The sequence below is a fragment of the Sorex araneus genome, chromosome 4, assembly GCF_027595985.1.
Source record: "Sorex araneus isolate mSorAra2 chromosome 4, mSorAra2.pri, whole genome shotgun sequence".
NCBI classification, from domain to species: Eukaryota; Metazoa; Chordata; class Mammalia; order Eulipotyphla; family Soricidae; genus Sorex; species Sorex araneus.
In genome coordinates this window covers 187,175,026-187,192,163 of record NC_073305.1, presented here as the reverse complement: position 1 = coordinate 187,192,163, position 17,138 = coordinate 187,175,026, and the positions used below count along the sequence as shown (strand labels likewise).

The window sequence follows — 17,138 nt, the reverse complement described above, 5'->3', positions numbered from 1 at the left end:
TTTTATGTATTCATTTATTTTTTACAAAGCTGTTCATGATTAGATTTCAGCCATACAATGTTCGAACCCCATCCCTCCACCACTGTGTATTTCCAAGACCAGAGTCCCCGGGTTCCCTCCCATCACCCGCCAAGTACCACCCCCTTCCTGCCTCTATGGCAGGTTCTTTTCTTCTTCCTCTCTCTCTCTCTCTCTCTCTCTCTGAAACATTTTTATCATTCTTCTAGCAAATTATTTACAACAAGTAATATAAAATAAATCATTGAGGGCCTGCTATGATGGCAGGTTTAAGGGGCGGTTGGGAAAATTGGACATTATGAAGGTGGGAAAGTGCAATTGTGATGGGATTGGTGTTGGAATATTGAATGTCTACAACAAATTATCATGAATTACTCTGTGAACCACAGTGTTTATACAAAGTGTAAGGGCAAGATAAATTTTATTTTATTTATTTTTTTCTGTTTTATTTTTTATTTTTTATCTTTTTATTATTATTTTTTTAATTTTTTAATTGAGTTACCGTGAGGATAGTTACAGGGCTTTTAGGATCGAGTCTCAGTCATACTATGCTCAAACACCCATCCCTTTACCAGTGCACATGTTCCACCACCAAGAACCCCAGCATACCCCCCTCCCATTCCCCCTCTGCCTGTGTGGTAGATGATTTTCACTTTACTCTTTCCTTACTTTGATTACATTAAATTTTCGACAGGAAACTCACTACCATTATTTGGAATTATTCCCCCAACAGTCAGACCTGTTGGAGTGGCATCATTAGATTGTATGTTTTCTATTGTTGGTAACAAAGAACATATGATGTTGCACGGTCTCGAAAGCGGCCGCCCAGATTTGGAATTCTGGTAAGTCCAGAGGTATTTCTGCTAGCAGCCGCTGCATTCTGAGATTGGTTTCTGTGGCGCTGGGATCATGGCTGTTCAGGAGCGGAGGAGCTGTACATGGGCGACTGCTTGAGGTCTCATTTGGGCAGAAGGCGGGGCCGGTTCTGCCTCCCCCATCACAAGAGTCTCCATGCATCCCGTCCCATCACTGCAAACTCCCACCTCTCTGTCCAGTTGGTTCTGAATGGTGGTGGGTCACCATGCTGTCCTGGGGAGAAAAGGCCAAGGGACAGAAACCCTTCCCCTCCAGGGCTGCACGGGGCTGTAGCCTAGTTCCGAGTCCAGGAGTATATCTGCCAGCAGCCTCTGCGTTTCTGAGATTGGTTTCTGTGCCTCTGGGATAATGGATGCCCAGGGGTGACAGAGCCATTCCTGAGCATATATTTTGTATATCAGGAAAGGTTGGAGCTGTCCCAGTCCCGCATACCAGCCCGGTCTGGGGTCCGGAGCAATCTCCGGCTTGTGGTGCTTCCGGAGCGGCCCGATTCTTCACCAAGGAATTCATTTTTATAAAAGGAAACATGTCAATTTCTTGCACATGGCTGAAAGATGGCCAAAAGAGTTGATCGTTGGTTGGCAAATGACTCCTGTAGATATTTTATAAATAGAGAGTAGCTCCACATCGAAGATTCAAGACAGAGATTGCCCATATACCCCACATCCTTTTGTATCTGAACTCCCCTTACCAGTAAGACAAAATCCCTGTGTGCCATGTCCACACTAGAGCAGCCCATGTCATTTATTGAATTACTATATCATTGTATCACTGTCATCCCATTGCTCATTGATGTGTTCGAGCAGGCACCAGTAACGTCTCCATTGTGAGACTTGTTAACTGTTTTTGGCATATCGAATACACCACGGGGAGCTTGCCAGGCTCTGCCGTGTGGGCGAGATACTCTCGGTAGCTTGCCGGGCTCTCTGAGAGGGGCGCATTGAATTACTAAGTTGTCACAAAGATGCAGATGTACTCGTACCATTTTCTCCTTGTCGGGCAGTGTGCTTGTCATTGAGTAAACATTGTACACAGGGACATCGTTTTTGCCAGAGGAGTCTTAAAACAGATTAGAGGACTCTGCCGCCTTCTTTCCGAAGCTCCCCACAAAGCAGAGACACACTTTGCTTGATGAGCACTGAGTAACATGTTGGGTTTGAGAGTCTCGAGAAGTCAGAACCTCACCCAGTTTACATCCTCGGGCTGTGTGGTCAGTACAGAGTCGCGCCGAACCAGCCTGGGTGCTCTTCACCGTCTGGCAGAGGGACAGTGCCCAGGATCTGCCCACTCTCCGAAAGCATCAAAGAATTAGGCAGTTAGTGGTCTCAGAGGCGGAGATGGAGATTGAGGGAAATATGGTCTATAAATATCACCATAATGACTGAAATCTGCTCGGGGTCTGCCTGCTCCCCTTTACGGCTCCACTCTGAGAGTTGCACGGCTCCGGCGAGGAGTGGGGAGTCTCAGCTCTTTGGATTCCGTCCATATCTGTCAAGTTTGAGCAGCCCCCGAGAATTTGCTCAGATTCTTCGTGTGCTCCACGGCCTCTAAGAGATAGGGATATTTTTGTATCGATTTTTCCATTCCCAGAAAGCTGGAAACTTACCAGAATAATTGTCCCATCCAGAGCATCTGCTTCTGGAACCTTCTTTGAACGTTTTCCAAATAGGATCATCCGAGAGGGCAGCCAGCACTCAGAACGCCCGGAGGCCTGACGTGTGAGCGGGGCCCACGGCTCGTCCTGGCCCTTCGCCAGACTCATCAAGCTTCTGTGCGGGGCCCTCCCCCGAGGCCCCGACGCCACATGCTCTCCCTCTTCATTCTGCTGAGCAGGCTTCAAAGTGGGTAACACTCTGGCCAGTGACCAGTGCAGAAACTCGGGCCTAGGCGGGGAGGAGCAATCTGCCAAAACTCACGCAGCTGAGAAATGACTTTGAGCTTGAGTGTGCCTGGTTTCAGAGCTGGGGGGCTCGGGTGCCCTTAGCAAAAGTGAGACATGTTCTGGGGCCCGAGAAACACAATGCAAGCTGCTGGGTCACTTTCATTGGACCCCTGGCACCACCCTGTGGTCCTCTGAGCATGCCAGGAGTGACCCCTGAGTGCAGGGCCAGGAATAAGCCCTCAGCACTGCTGGCTGTGTGGCCCCAAAGCCAAAGAATATTAATAATTAACAATAAAAATGAAGTAAGTTAGAAAAATACTTTTTCTCTGGGCAGATCAGCAAGTAAGCCCTGAATGTGGATGGAGACTTTCATTCTTTCCCTTTAGTCTTTGTTTTTGGGCCACACGCATGGGCACTCATGACTCCTTGCTGGGTCTGTGCTCAGGGCTCACGCGGGCAGTGCTCCCCGAACCATGTGCAGGGCCAGGGATCGAAGCCGGATGCGCCCCATGCAAGACACGTGCCATGACCTTTGTGCCCTCTCTCTGGTGCCTGGGCAGCGGGTGTCCAGCTGACCCTGTCCCGGATCCTTCCCAAAGAGCACAGGGCAGGTCAGAGCCGATTCCCGCAGGGGCCGTCTTGTGTAGCTGGCGCACTGCTGATCTCGCACCCGGGTGCGCTCGGCACTGACGTCTCTGGGCGGAAACCTTCAGCTCAAGGCTGTCCAGACGCTGGAGCAGTGGTGGGGGGTCAGCACTGGGCTGGGTCGGGGCAGCGCGTCGGACTGTCCAGTGAGGGGTCAGTTACCAGGCTGGTCAGCTCGTGCTTCCCGGGCTGTGCAGGCGTTGGCCTTTCTCCTGGGAAAGCTCTCCAGTCGGGGCCCAATGCAAGCCCATGTGTCTTGTTTGACTTCCCGTTGGCTGACAAGGCGTCCTTGGCTGTAGGAGTCCTCACGCCTCCGTACGTGCTGCAGCCACAGTGCCCCCTCCCGCTGACTTCCGGTACCTTCCTAGCTGGACCTCCATCCCCCCCCCCCCGCCCACCTTTTGCTTGTCCGGAATCTAAGAGCCGACTTGACTGTGATTGGTTGGTTTGCCGCGTTGGGTCAGCCCTGGACACTTGTCATCACCTGGTGACTGTCTTTCACTCCTGCCCTCGCTCCTCTCACTCGGTATCCCGAGGTCCATCCCTGCGGCCTCCAAAGGCAGTGCACACCCTCCCCCCTAACCCCCAGTGTGTCCAGGGCACTCGAGTGTTCCTCGCTGACACTGTCCACTCTTGTCCTCCCACAGAGCTGCGATCTGGAGCAGCAGAGCATTGTCCACATCGTGCTGAGACCCCAGGGCCGAGGAGATGGAAGGGACCCCCCGGCAGGCCTCGGCCCACGCAAGGCTCTCGGCCGCTTGGCCAGGGAGCCGGAGAGCCTGACCCGCGTGGACCTCAGCGGCACGGTCCTGCCGGCTGACTCCGTGGGGCTGGCCATCATCCTGCAGGACGACAGCAAGCCGGACATCCCGCCCCGGGGAAGGCCAGGTAACCATGGGAACCGCTGTGGGACGGGCATGGCCATTGCGGTGCTCTCTGCAGTCCTCCAAGAAGGACCACGCCGGGGATGGAGTTAGCGTGTGGTCCATGGGAGTCACTAGGAGAGTACATGGCTGGGAACTTCGAAGCAAATACCTTCCTAGCTGGAACTCCCTCCCCCTGGGCCCCCGCCCACCCTTTGCTTGTCCGGAATCTAAGAGCCGACTTGGCTGTGATTGGTTGGTTTGCCGAGTTGGGTCAGCCCTGGACACTTGTCATCACCTGGTGGATTAAAAAAACACAAAACACACACACACACACACACACACAAAAAAAAAAAACAAAGCAAGCCCCAGATCTTATTTCTCGGGTGTTACTAATGTTCATTGTTCTGGAAGATTCTTCCTTGCATCCTGCCTGCGCTGCCCAGAAAGGGCCCTCACCCCAGCCGTGGACAGGGCCTCGGGGGGCCTTTGGGTGTCCTTAGTGCTTTGTTGTGTGACCCCGAGGGTGGGTGTTTTCTGGCTGTGTGTGTGACAGAAAACAGAGAAGCGCAGCAGCAGCCTCACTGCGTAGAGGGTCTTTCTTGACCCCATATGTCTGTGCTGGCCTCGGCGAGCACGGCGCTCACCCCGGGCGGGGTGGGGGGGTCCCCCCCCGCAAGGCCCAGAAACGCCTCCTGCCAGCATCCCCCGCACTCGAGGACACGCTGTCAGTGCCTCTCGGTGTGACTGCCAGCAACTTTCCAGGAACGGGGGAAACACAGCAATACCAAATCTGACTGTAAGTGGGGATCAGAACAGCAGGAAGAACCCAGACGGGGTTCCAGGGCCCCAGGCGGTGTGCAGGGCAGGGACGAGCTCCAGGCAAGGCCGCCTGGGAGGGGAGCAGAGCAGGCAAGAAACGGGGAAATGTACCAAGTGAGGAAAAACAGAACCTCCCATGTGCTTCAGAAGCACGGCCTGTCGCACTGTCATCCCCTTGCTCATCGATTTGCTCGAGCGGGCACCAGTAACGTCTCCACTGTGAGACTTGTTGTGACTGTTTTTGGCATATCGAATACGCCACGGGTAGCTTGCCAGGTCTCTGCCGTGCGGGCGGGATACTCTTGGTAGCTTGCCAGGCTCTCCGAGAGGGGCGGAGGAATCGAACCCAGGTTGGCCGAGTGCAAGGCAAACGCCCTACCCACTGTGCTATTGCTCAGCACAGTGCCTCGGAAGAAGTAAATGTTGTAAATGTTGGATCTGGACATACTCATTCGACATTTCTAGCAAAATGTACGAGGGCAGAAGCCCCCAAGGGGTGTGAACTGAGGCCGCTGGAGCAGCTCATGGGCCAACGGGGCAGAGCTGATGCAGAAATGCTCTACTGCTAGTGAAAGGGGTCTCTGCCCCAAAGTAGCCCCCGCCCCTCGTGTTGATAAAGCAAAGTGACAGTTCAGACAATGCAGAGAAAATATTAAATAATGAGTGCACGTTTAAAATTGGAAATGTGAAATTGGAAACACACACAGGAAAAGGAGTCGTGGGGTTCATGTTACTTTTAGTTATTGGAATTCAAAGACTCCCGTTGATGGGCTGAAAGAGCAAGGCAGGTGATGCCAGAGAAAGTTGGCAGACGTGAGCCAAGCGCCTGCAATGTCAAATGCTGTTTTTTCAGAGGCTAAGGTTTGGAAAGATACGGAGAAAAATAGTCGAAAACTTAATTCTAAGGAAGAGGAAAGAATGAAAGACAACTTTTTAAGGAATGGCTGAGACTTGTCCACTAGGAATAAATGAATAAGTTCTCCAGTCTTTGAGGACATGGCCCTAATCAAGATCCATGAATGCAACTGGCCTTGATGAAGATTTTTTTAAAGATTAAATAGAAACAGATTCCACCCATAAAGGGAGAAACAAGGACAAACCAAACACTTTAAAATAAAATGAAGAAATTAAATTACCTGGAATGGAAAAAAAATTGAAGGACTCCAATAGGATAAATAGGAGAAAAATGTCAGTGAAGTAATATCAAATGGCAGCGAGAAACATCTGGTAAGTTAGAATTCTTAAAAAAAAAATATTTTGAGCCCAAGAGACAGTAGCGAGGTAAAGGCACTTGCCACGCAAGCAGCCACGGCTGGTCCCCAGACACCGCCGGGCGCTGCTCCTGAGACGGGCTGGGAGGGAGGCCCCCCCGAGGAAATACATTCAAAAGTATTTTCAGATATGCTCAGGGAGCATCCGTCACCTCAGAGCTTTGCATGTGTGAGGTTTGCGAGTCCTCCTTGGGTCTCTCTCCCTAGCGTTTCATTATTTATTTGTGTATTGCGGTATTCGTATTGCTTTCCAAAAATATAAATGCGCGTGTATTTTAGGGATACAGTATCACCTTGCCTCACCTGCCACCTGCTGCCCCTGTTCCTCTACCACTGCCCACTGCGCCCTTTTAACTACCCGTGCTCCTAACCTCAGTCCTGGGGTCTGATTCTACAACTTGGAATTCTTTGCCCAACACAGGTATTCCTCACATGTGAGAAAGATAAGGGCATTTCTAGGCACATAGTGGAATTATTTATACTCAGTCTGAAAAAAAAAAAACAACTATTCATGTATTTATAATGGGGAGAAATGAGTTAGAACCCCAAATCAAGAAATGGGGTATAATAGGTGATGCTCAGTCAAGAAAAGGGTAAGTGAGGATCATTCTAAGAGAAAATTAAATTAAAGTAATATTTATTAGATTAATGGGCATAAAAGCAGGTAGAACCAAAACAGTAGGGAAGGTTATACTGAAGTTCCAGGGTAAGGCTCAGTGGTTGAGTGCATGAGCCTCTGTGTGTGGTCCCTACATACATGCACGCACACACACACACACACACACACACACACACACACACACAGACTGAGAGAAGGAGACAGAGAGACAGAGAAATTCGAAGAAAACAATGGTCATTTAACATGAAAATATGCTTAATGGTGAGACAAACATGAGTACTAAAATAATAACGTGTCGTTACAGTTTTACCTGTTTTAAAAGTCTCACAGAATGCCAAGTGTTGCTTGACAGATATCTAGGCAAGTAAATGCTTTTGTACTTGATAGTCAGAATCCAATTGGTGCAGCCACCCTGGCGAATGATTCGCAGCTTCCCCGTAATGAGTGGAAGTCAAGACATGCTCATTTTGCAGCTGAGCAGCACAGGGAGACACTGGTATAGATGGCAGCAGCGTGCCCGGGAGGTGGGAAAGAGCGGAAATAACACAGCTGTCTTCAGGTAGGTAGATGGATCCAAAACCAGCGTTTATTGTTATAACAGGTTATAATTCTATTGTAAAGACAAATGACCTGGATCCACCGTGTTCATCTCTAAATAACAATTTTCAGTTAAAGTAAAAGCTTTTCAAAGTAAAAGGGAATGTTTGGCAATATAAATTTTATACAAAAATTGTATGTATAAGTATGCCCCAGATAATTATATATACTGTATATGGACTGTCCAAGTATGTCCAAGTATGTCCAAGATAACTGTATACATTGTATATGGCAACCATGTAAAATGGTATTATCTATACAGTCATACATTTGATCATTAAAATTTACTTTAAAATTAATTAAATTAGTGCCAGAGAGGTTGTCCAGATACCCTTGCCTGTCCAAGCCAGGTTTGTTCCCTGCCCCATGTTAGGAGTGATTCCTAAATGCTGAGCACTTTCGGGAGTGGCCCTAAGACTCCCCCAAATAAAAAACTAGGGGACTGGAGAGGTACTGCAGCAGGCAGGGCGCTTGCCTTCACAGTCGCTGACTAGGCTTGCTCCTCAGCATCCCATACGGTGCCCTGAGCACCACCTGGAATGATTCCTGAGTGCAGAGCCAGGAGGGACCCTGAGCATCACCGGGTGTGATCATCATCATAATAATAATAAATTATATACTTATATACATTTGAAATATGTATTGATGAATGAAAATTAAATTTATAGGAGACCATAAACTAGCTCTTTAATTATTATTTTCAAAATCAAAGCTCTTCCTAAAAGTTAAAGATTTTCAGATTTTTTGAGCAAAATACATTATGAATATTTGGTATCTGAACCTTCATAAAAGTTGAAGAATTTCCCTTTGTACATATTCATATCTTATAAGTACCTCAAACTAACTGATTGCACCACAGGGCTGGAGCAATAGCACAACAGGTAGGGCATTCGCCTTGCTCGAGGCAGACCCGGGTTCGATTCCTCTGTCCCTCTTGGAGAGCCCAGCAAGCTACCGAGAGTATCCCGCCCACACGGCAGAGCCTGGCAAGCTCCCCGTGGCATATTCGATATGCCAAAAACAGTAACAACAAGTCTCACAATGGAGACGTGACTAGTGCCTGCTCAAGTAGATCAATGAACAACAAGTGACAGTGACAGTGCCCTAATGTTGGCTCTATTATCAGACTGCTGTTAGGGTTGCTCCTATTATAAACTTGCCTCACACCTCTTTAGAATTTTATGCCTTACTGATAAATTTGAAGTTATTGACATCTTCCTTTGACTTTGTAGACCACATTTATTGCCTTTGCTATGAAAGCATTCTTTATAAAGGGACTAAGTATTCTATGTAAAGGGACTTTTTCCATCCAAGGATGATGAAACTCTGCTGAATGTCTATACTCTCTTTCTGTTTTTAAGTGAAATGTTGATCGTTTGCACCCGAGCAGTAGAGAGGGGGGCCACATTCGTTGGTTTGTTGGTTTGTATAATGTGGCGAATGCCAGCCTGCGGCACCAAGAACCTTTGGGCCACATGTGACCTGGTCTTTGATCCCGCACAGACCCCCATCAGGTAACCTGGGCAGCCGGTGACAGGGCAGGGCTGCTGCCCTTCCTCCCCGCAGCCCCAGGGAGTGGCCGGTGGGCAGGGCTGTGCCCACAGCATGGCCCCAGCCGAGAGAGAACTCTCGTGAGTCCCGCCTGCTGAGCTGTGGCCCTGCAGAGGGTCAGCAGGGGGGCTTGTTATCCTAGGTCAGCTCTGGGCTTCGACTCTGCGTTCAGCTCAGCTCTGGAAGGGCCTGAATACTCACTCGGGCTAGGGCCCTTCAGCTCTGCATAACTCCCGTGTCACTTGTCACCTGCTGGGCTGGGCTCTGGTTTCTTCTGCATGTGCTTTATCTCTTCAAGGTCACGACTTTCATCCCAGTCTTCAAGACTTCCAAAAAGAAATGCTGCTAAAAAGTCACGTGTTTGCTAACTTACTCAGAATTATAAATGGAGAAGTGAGTCATCAATTTCTCCGTGCACTTAGCTTCGAGAGCCAGTGCTTTGATTAGAATCCTGCGGAGGCTCCCTCTTCAGGACCAGGTGCCCCTGGGACACGCGTCCGGCTGGCTGGCCCCAGTGTTTCTGTGCGTGCCCGTTTCCACTCGAGAGAAACCCGTGTTCTCTCTCGAACATGTCCCTCTCCCCCTCTCTCCCCTCACCTCCTTCTAGTGAAGTTTCAAGACAGTCTTCCTGGCTTCAGCCAAAAAAAGGAAAAGAAAATGATACTGAGAAAATGTGACTTCAGCTCTTCAAATATCCTGGTGATTCCACTCTTGGAGGGAGTGTTCAGCCTTGAATTGGATTCTTCGACGTGGCTGTGGGCAAGCTATATATGTGTAATTAATGATTAATTAATGGTCATGATTTTTAAAATATGTATGACAGTTTGGAATTCTTGAAGCAGTGAGTCACTCTAGTGTTCCGAAGAATTGTCAAGGGTAGCTTATTACGTGGTTAGTCTACAAACTAGAATTCTGGCTCGATGGCTGACTGGGGGCCAGAGCCCCTGGTGCTAAACACACTCTGAGGGGCAGTCGCCTCCAGCGGGGGGTCTCAGTCTTACACCCGTGGGTCCTGCCTGGAGTTCTCAGCCAGCGGGGAGAAGGGAGGTTGGGATGAATCTTGGACACACCGAAGAAGCCACCACAGCTCGAACAGCTCTGTCCTCACCAGGGCTGTGGCTTGAGCATCTACAGTACGCATCATGTGGAAGATACTGGAAGGTTCTTTCCCCCAAACTGAAATGTAAAAAATAGACCCAATCTTTGGAGTGTTTCTGGGGTCAGATTGGAGGGCACAGTGCATCGTGTGCTGCACCTGGGGGTGTGTCTCCTGGAGATTTCTAGAGCAGAGGTAGCTGGTCACCCCTGGGCTGAGCACCCTAACTGGTCTCCTAGGAGCGGCCTTGGCATGGCGCCCCTAGCCCCCCGGCACGCTGTTTGCACACAGAGGCGTGGCCGTGGAGAGTTATGTTTCTCTGGTTTTGATTTAGTTTTGAGCTGCACATGGCTCTGCTTAGGACTCTCTCCTGGCTCTGCTCTCAGGGACCACCCACCCCTGGCAGGGATTGGGGGACCACGTGGGATGCTGAGGCTAAACGTGGGTCAGCCATGTGCAGGGAAAACGCGATACCCACTATACTGTCTCTCTGGGCCCAGTGTGGTATGATTTTTAAAGAGGAATGAAAGGCCAATTTTAATTGGACAGTGGTTCTCAGGCACTTGGGGGTACCTGAGTGCCCCAGTCCCACTGCCTGTGTGCGCCTAAGGATCAGGATTCCTAGTCTGCTCCCAAGTCCCACCCAGTTGCTTGGAGTTTTTCTTTGAGCAGCAAGGTCCTCACTGTGTCACTGTATCACTGTCATCCCGTTGTTCATCGGTTTGCTCAAGCAGGCGCCAGTAACTTTCTCTCCATTCGTCCTAGCCCTGAGATTTTAGCAGCCTCTCTTTACTCGTTCTTCCCAGTGGTGCCTCATTGGAGGCTCTTTCAGGGTCAGGGGAATGAGACCCATCATTGTTACTGGTTTTGGCATATGAATACGCCACACAGAGCTTGCCGGGCTCTGCCGTGTGGGCAGGATGCTCTCCATAGCTTTCCAGGTTCTCTGAGAGGGAGAATTAGGCTATAAAAGGTCACTTCTGGGAGCATTGTTTTATAGTCTCTGGATGTTGGCTGTTGATGGGATTACAGGGGCTGGGGGCAGTTTGTGGGTATGGCTGCCATCGCTCCTACCAGCAGTCAGTGAAAGCGTCTGCAGTTCTGCCTCCTCATGCATCTGTCAGTGCTTGGGACTTCGCCGTTCTAGCATGCTGTAACCATCGCCCTCAGTCCGTTCCACATGTGTTTCCCAGATAACATACGAGTTGACCTTTTTGTGGTTATTTGCTGTCTGAGTTTTCCCTGGTGACATATCTGTCCCAGTCTCTGACCCATTTTTAATCAGGTTGCTTTTTTTATTAGTATTGAAGTTTTTGAGTCGCCTGTATTCAGATAATAATGCATGTATTCAGAAACATTTGTCAGAGTTTCTTTTTTTGTTTGTTTGTTTTGCTTTTTGGGTCTCACCCAGCGATGCTCAGGGGTTACTCCTGGCTCTGCACTCAGGAATTACTCCTGGAGGTGCTTGGGGGACCATATGGGATGCCGGGGATCGAACCCGGGTTGGCCGCGTGCAAGGCAAACGCCCTACCCGCTGTCCTATCACTCCGGCCCCTGTCAGAGTTTCTTTTGTGAGTATTTTTTCCGGGTCTGAACCTTGGCACACTTTCTCCTGCCCTGGCACAGGTCAAGTCTTTAAGTTTGGTGAAGTTCAGCTCACCGGTTCTCTCCTGAATCTCAACTGTATTTTTATGTAAAAAAAAAAAAAGTCACCAACACAACAGTGATCATCTAGATTTTGTCCTATATTCTCTTCTAGAAGTTAACTGGTTTCATATTTTTTATTTAGGTCATAAATGAAGAGGGGTTAGGTCTTCATCCACATTCTTGTTTTCTTTCCTTTGCAATGAATGTCTAGTCCTTCCAGCATCCATAGTTAGAAAGATTGCCGGGGCCAGGGAGCAAGGGGAGGGACAGACCCATCACCAGCATCAGGTGACTCTGAGCCTTCCTGGGTACCAGGGACGGAAGAGGGAGGGGAGAGCAGAGAGAATCTTTAGGGCCGTGTAAAAATTGTATGTTCCTGCGATGCTAACAGAGGCCACTACACATGTGTAAACGCACCTGGATACAGCGCTCCCACTGCACACCCTAATGCCAGCTCGGTATTTGAGCGATGACAGGGCCGGTGGCATCTCAATTTTAACACGCCATTCTGGTGAGGGACCGGAGAGTCGGCCAGGCCTGTGAGTGCTGGGGAGGTGGGTCTCTGAGGACTCTCTTCGTCTTGCTTGTTTTGCTGAGAATCTAAAACTGCTCTAAGGAAGAAAGTCTATTAAATAAATGAAATTGCTTTTATGAGTTGAGCTCTGGATACACACTATAAATGCATTCTGATTATTAGAGGATATGTTCTTATCAGCAGTTTTTGTTTGTTTGTTTGGCCGGTGGTTGAATGTAGTGCCAGAGAGAAATTATAAATGAGACAACACCTGCCCAGTTCAAATCAGCCAGGCCGACCCACTCACAAGATGAAGTGATGAACTTCAGTCTTAATTCTCATTTAATCTGAAATGGGATCTCAAGTGCCTAAAACAAGAGCGTGTTACTTGCACGAGTGACTCCAAGCCCGAGCGTGCGGCTCTCTCTGGGTGGTGGACAGCCATCACGGTGGCCCTTCTAGAAATCATCCCTGCAATGACATGTTTTGACAGTTAGGTGGGAGCAACTAAAAGTAGCTTTTATTAAAAAAATGCACAAAGGTTCTACCTAGACTATTTTTTCTTTTAACTCACAAAGACATTTCTACTCTAATATGCTTTTCGAAAACTGTAGGTGAAAACTCAGTAAAAAAATGGAATTTTGTACAGCTGGAAATATTGCCAGTCTGACATATTTGGGGTGGCTTTTTGAAGTTGGAGAAGTGTCTGCTCTCCCTTTCCAGAAGTCTGAGCACTGTTTCTGGAGCAGAGCTAGCCACCCCTTTCCCTGTCCGGGGCTCCATGGGACTACAGGCACTCCCACTTTGCAGGGGTGCCCAGTACATGGTGTTTCCCCAACTTGCCAGCATGGACGGGGCTGAGGCCATCACCAGGCTACCCCAAGGCTTGACTCAAAATGTAACTTTCGGGGCCTGGAGCGATAGCCAGGAGGTAAGGCGCTGCCCCTGCTTGCGGCTGACCCCGGGACACACACTTGATCCCCGGGACATACACGGTCCTCTGAGGCCTGTCAAGAGTGGTCCCTGAGAACCAACAGGTGTGGCCCCCCAAATAAAACAAAATACCAAAAAAAAAGTTTTCATTTAAAATATTTTAAAAATAATACGTGCACTGGTGAAGGGATGGGTGTTTGAGCATTGTATAACTGAGACTTAAACCTGAAAGCTTTGTAACTTTCCACATGGTGACTCAATAAAAGAATTAAATATATATATATATATATATATATATATATATATATATATATATTTTAAATAACCTCTCGAAAGCGTCTCTGTGGCAGCCTCCTGCTCTGGTTTCACACACGGGCCAGTAAATGGTTCAAGCGTGTGGCTGGCTCGCCCAGGGCCAGGGTGCTCGGGGCCCATAGTTTGAGCCCCAGGAGTCAGACTCGCTGAATGGGTGGTTGAATCCAGTGCTCCAGCAGGGAAGGGAGCAGCCGGGGCAGCAGCCCACGCCAGGCCAGGAGGACCCCCGGGCTCTGGCCTGCTGCTTGGGTCCCCGGGGCTGTTGCAGCGTTGGGCCTCCCCCCGGCTACGCGGGGTTTGGGTCTGTTTTGCCGGACTGCGGGCGCCAGTGTTGGCTCTGGCGGTGGTATTCAGATACGCGCCTCTCAAGGGAGCCCATTCACGTGTCCTTGCAACCGAGGTTTTGAGTCTAAGAAGTTCCTGAGCTGCCGTTTACCTGTGCAACTGTGTGCTGTTCCTTCTGTTAGGAACGAGAGTCTAGCCGGGTACAGTATTTTTGGTGAGGCATTTATTTCATTGCGTTTCTTCACTATATCCCACCACTGTTTTCGGGCCGTGAGGGTTTCATCCGACGAGTCGGCTGTGAATCTTAGGGATGCTCCTTTACAGGCAGTTCCTTTCTTTGGTCTTGCTGCCTTCAGGATTTTGTCTCCGTCTAAGGTTTGGTCATTTTGATCAGGATCTGTCTTGGGGTATTTTTACTTGGATTTCTCCTAGCTGGTACCCTTCGGGCCTCCTGAATGTGGTCGCATGTTTTCCTCAGCTCTGGGAACGTCGTAGCAATGGTGACTCTGACAGTTTCTTCATCAGGGTTTATATTGTCTTCCATGGAGGCAGGGGGAGGGTGGGAGAGGGTGGGTATACCAGGGACGTTGGTGGTGGGGACTGTGCACTGGGGGAGGGATGGGTGTTTGATTGTCACGTGATTGCAACCCAGACATGAGAGCTTGTAACTATCTCACGGTGATTCAATTAAAAAAAGATGCTGTGCCTCAGCACCACCACCCACTCAGAACTCCCCACACCCCCCTCACCCCTACTCTCCTCCCCCCATGGCCCCCACTGCCTGGTGATTGGTTTTGTGTTCCAAGGCCAGGGGTTTGTTATCATTCAACACTATCTGTTCTTTTTTTGGTCTCTATTCAACAAATGATAGAGGGGGAGGGAGGGAAAAGGGGAAAGAGGGAGGGAGAGAGAAAGGGAGGGAGACGGAGAGATAGGGGGAGAGAGAGGGCAGAAGAGAGAGGGAGAGAGGGGAATGGGAGAGAGGGAGAGGGAGAGAGAGAGGGAGAGAGAGAGGGAGGAAGAGGGAGAGAGAGAGGGAGGGAGAGAGAGGGGGAGAGAGAGAGAGGGGGAGAGAGAGGGGGAGGGAGAGATGGGGAAAGAGGCGGGAGGGAGAGGGAGAAAGAGAGTGAGAGGAACATAGAGGGAGAAAGGTAGGGAGGAGGAGGGGGGAGGGAGGGGGAGAGAGAGGGAGAGGGAGGGATAGAGGGGGAGAGAGGGGGAGGGAGAGAAAAAGAGAGAGAGGGAGGGCAACAGAGGGAGAGAGGTAGGGAGGAGGACAGGGGAAAGGAGAGAGGGGGAGAGGGGGAGGGAGAGAAAAAGAGAGAGGAAGGGCAACAGAGGGAGAGAGGTAGGGAGGAGGAGAGGGGAAAGGAGAGAGGGGGAAGGAGGGGGAGAGAGTCGGGGAGAGGGGGAGGGAGGGGGAGAGAGGGGGAGAGGGGGAGGGAGGGGAAGAGAGGTGGGGAGAGGGGGAGAGAGGGGGGGAGAGGGGGAGGGAGGTGGAGAGAGGGGGGAGGGGGAGAGAGGCGGGGAGAGGGGGAGGGAGGGGGAGAGAGGGGGGGAGAGGGTGAGGGAGGTGGAGAGAGGGGGGGAGGGGGAGAGAGGCGGGGAGAGGGGGAGGGAGGGGGAGAGAGGGGAGAGAGAGAGAGAGACCATCCCACTGATTACTCGTCTCCCTCTGACCTAATTCCCCCACCAAGCCACCGCTGGTCCCATCATGGCACTGAGCCAGCTCCAGGGTCCCACCTGACCCACCCACCACCACTTCTCAGACGTCTGGGCCGTTTCTGTCGCTGGCTCTTCCTCTGCTGCTGCTCCATGGCCTGGTCCTGACGCTAAGTGCTGCTGTCACACTAATTGCGCCTAAACCTATTCGAATTAACGTGTCTGTGTTTGGGGCGCAGATGCCAGGCAGCAGAGCCGCTGGGTTGAACGGGAGTTCTCCGGCTCTCTGGGACGCTCCGTGTCCGGGAGCCGACAGAGGACACTCCCGCCTGCGGAGGCTGAGGGTTCCGTCTCGACACGCCCCCTCCAGCACTGGGGGTCTCCGGTGTTCGGGGAGACTTGCCCTGTGCCCTTCTCGTGGGCGGGAGCGGGTGTCTGGGTGATCTGTGGGTAAGCCTGAGGGTGAGCACTCTCTCACGTGCCTGCTGGCCGTCCAGGTGCCTTCTCAGGGAATTGTCTCTGGCTTCTCCCCCCACCTTTGCTGGGGTTACCGCTTCTGTTGTTGGCCTTTGGTAGTGCCTTAAAGCAGAAGCAATTTCACACGAGCTGGCGGGAGGTGGTGGCGTTGCCTGTGGTGCCACAGGGCACTGGAGACTCGGGGCATTGGGTCTCCTTTGCAGCGGGACGCAGTGGTGAGGGGGTGGGCGGCGTCCCCGACTGCAGGAGCCCTCTCGGGGCCCGCTGCGCCTCCTGTGCCGGAACCTCCCACCTCTCAAAGGAAATGCTGCTCCCCCATGTAGGGGCCCTCGGGTCTTTCCCGTCCACTGGCGTGGCCAGCTGGCCTTCGGGCTGACCGCTGCTGGGGAGGAAGGTCTGGGACCCACGGGAGCGTTTAGCTGAGGTGGAGCCACCAGAACTCGGAGAAGCGTCCAGGGTCCCACCTTCCAGAAGGAGGAGGAAGAAGGTGACACGTTAAGGGAAGAAATGGACTTGTGTCTGAAATGCTCTTAGAACATCTCACATGTGTTCCGAATAAGTAACAGAGTGCTGGAAGGTCGGGAGCTCTGCTCTGAGGAGTTACTGGGCATGACCCGGGGCTGTCTAAAATTTTACATGTCATTCGGGAATCAATGTAGAATCATAAAAATAGGGGTTAGCAAAATAACCATTTTATGAAAAACTGAAAATCCTGGAACAAATCTGCCAAATGCCAGGACTTTCTTCTTCTCTTTCTTCGCCTAAATCTCTTTCTAGGTGATTATACGGAGTCAGGCCCTAAATGCTCTCTCTTCCACATTGATTGAACTGTAAGTGATTCTCCAGATGACACCCAGGAGCTCTGGGAGACCTTCAGGCTTCTTCCCCAATCTTCAAGGATCAGATCCGACGGACTGCCTTTGGTGCTGGAGTGAGGTTGTACTCCGAATTTCTTATGTGATTGTGCTGTCTTGCCTGCAGATGACGGCCGAACCAGAATTCCAGCCAGTGGGATCAGAGTCACCTTCAGTAAGAAGACAATGAAACGGCCACTTGTTTGGCGGT

The 17,138-nt window shown here is 50.7% G+C and overlaps 1 protein-coding gene across 1 annotated transcript in view; it reads left to right on the top strand.

Moving 5' to 3' along the window:
- Positions 1-17,138, top strand: part of PRKN (parkin RBR E3 ubiquitin protein ligase) — a 1,029,130-nt gene that overhangs the window by 373,760 nt on the left and 638,232 nt on the right. Inside the window, exon 3 of the mRNA XM_055135350.1 lies at positions 4,069-4,309. Coding sequence (XP_054991325.1) covers positions 4,069-4,309 — 241 coding nt within the window. The remainder of the gene's footprint in view (positions 1-4,068; positions 4,310-17,138) is intronic.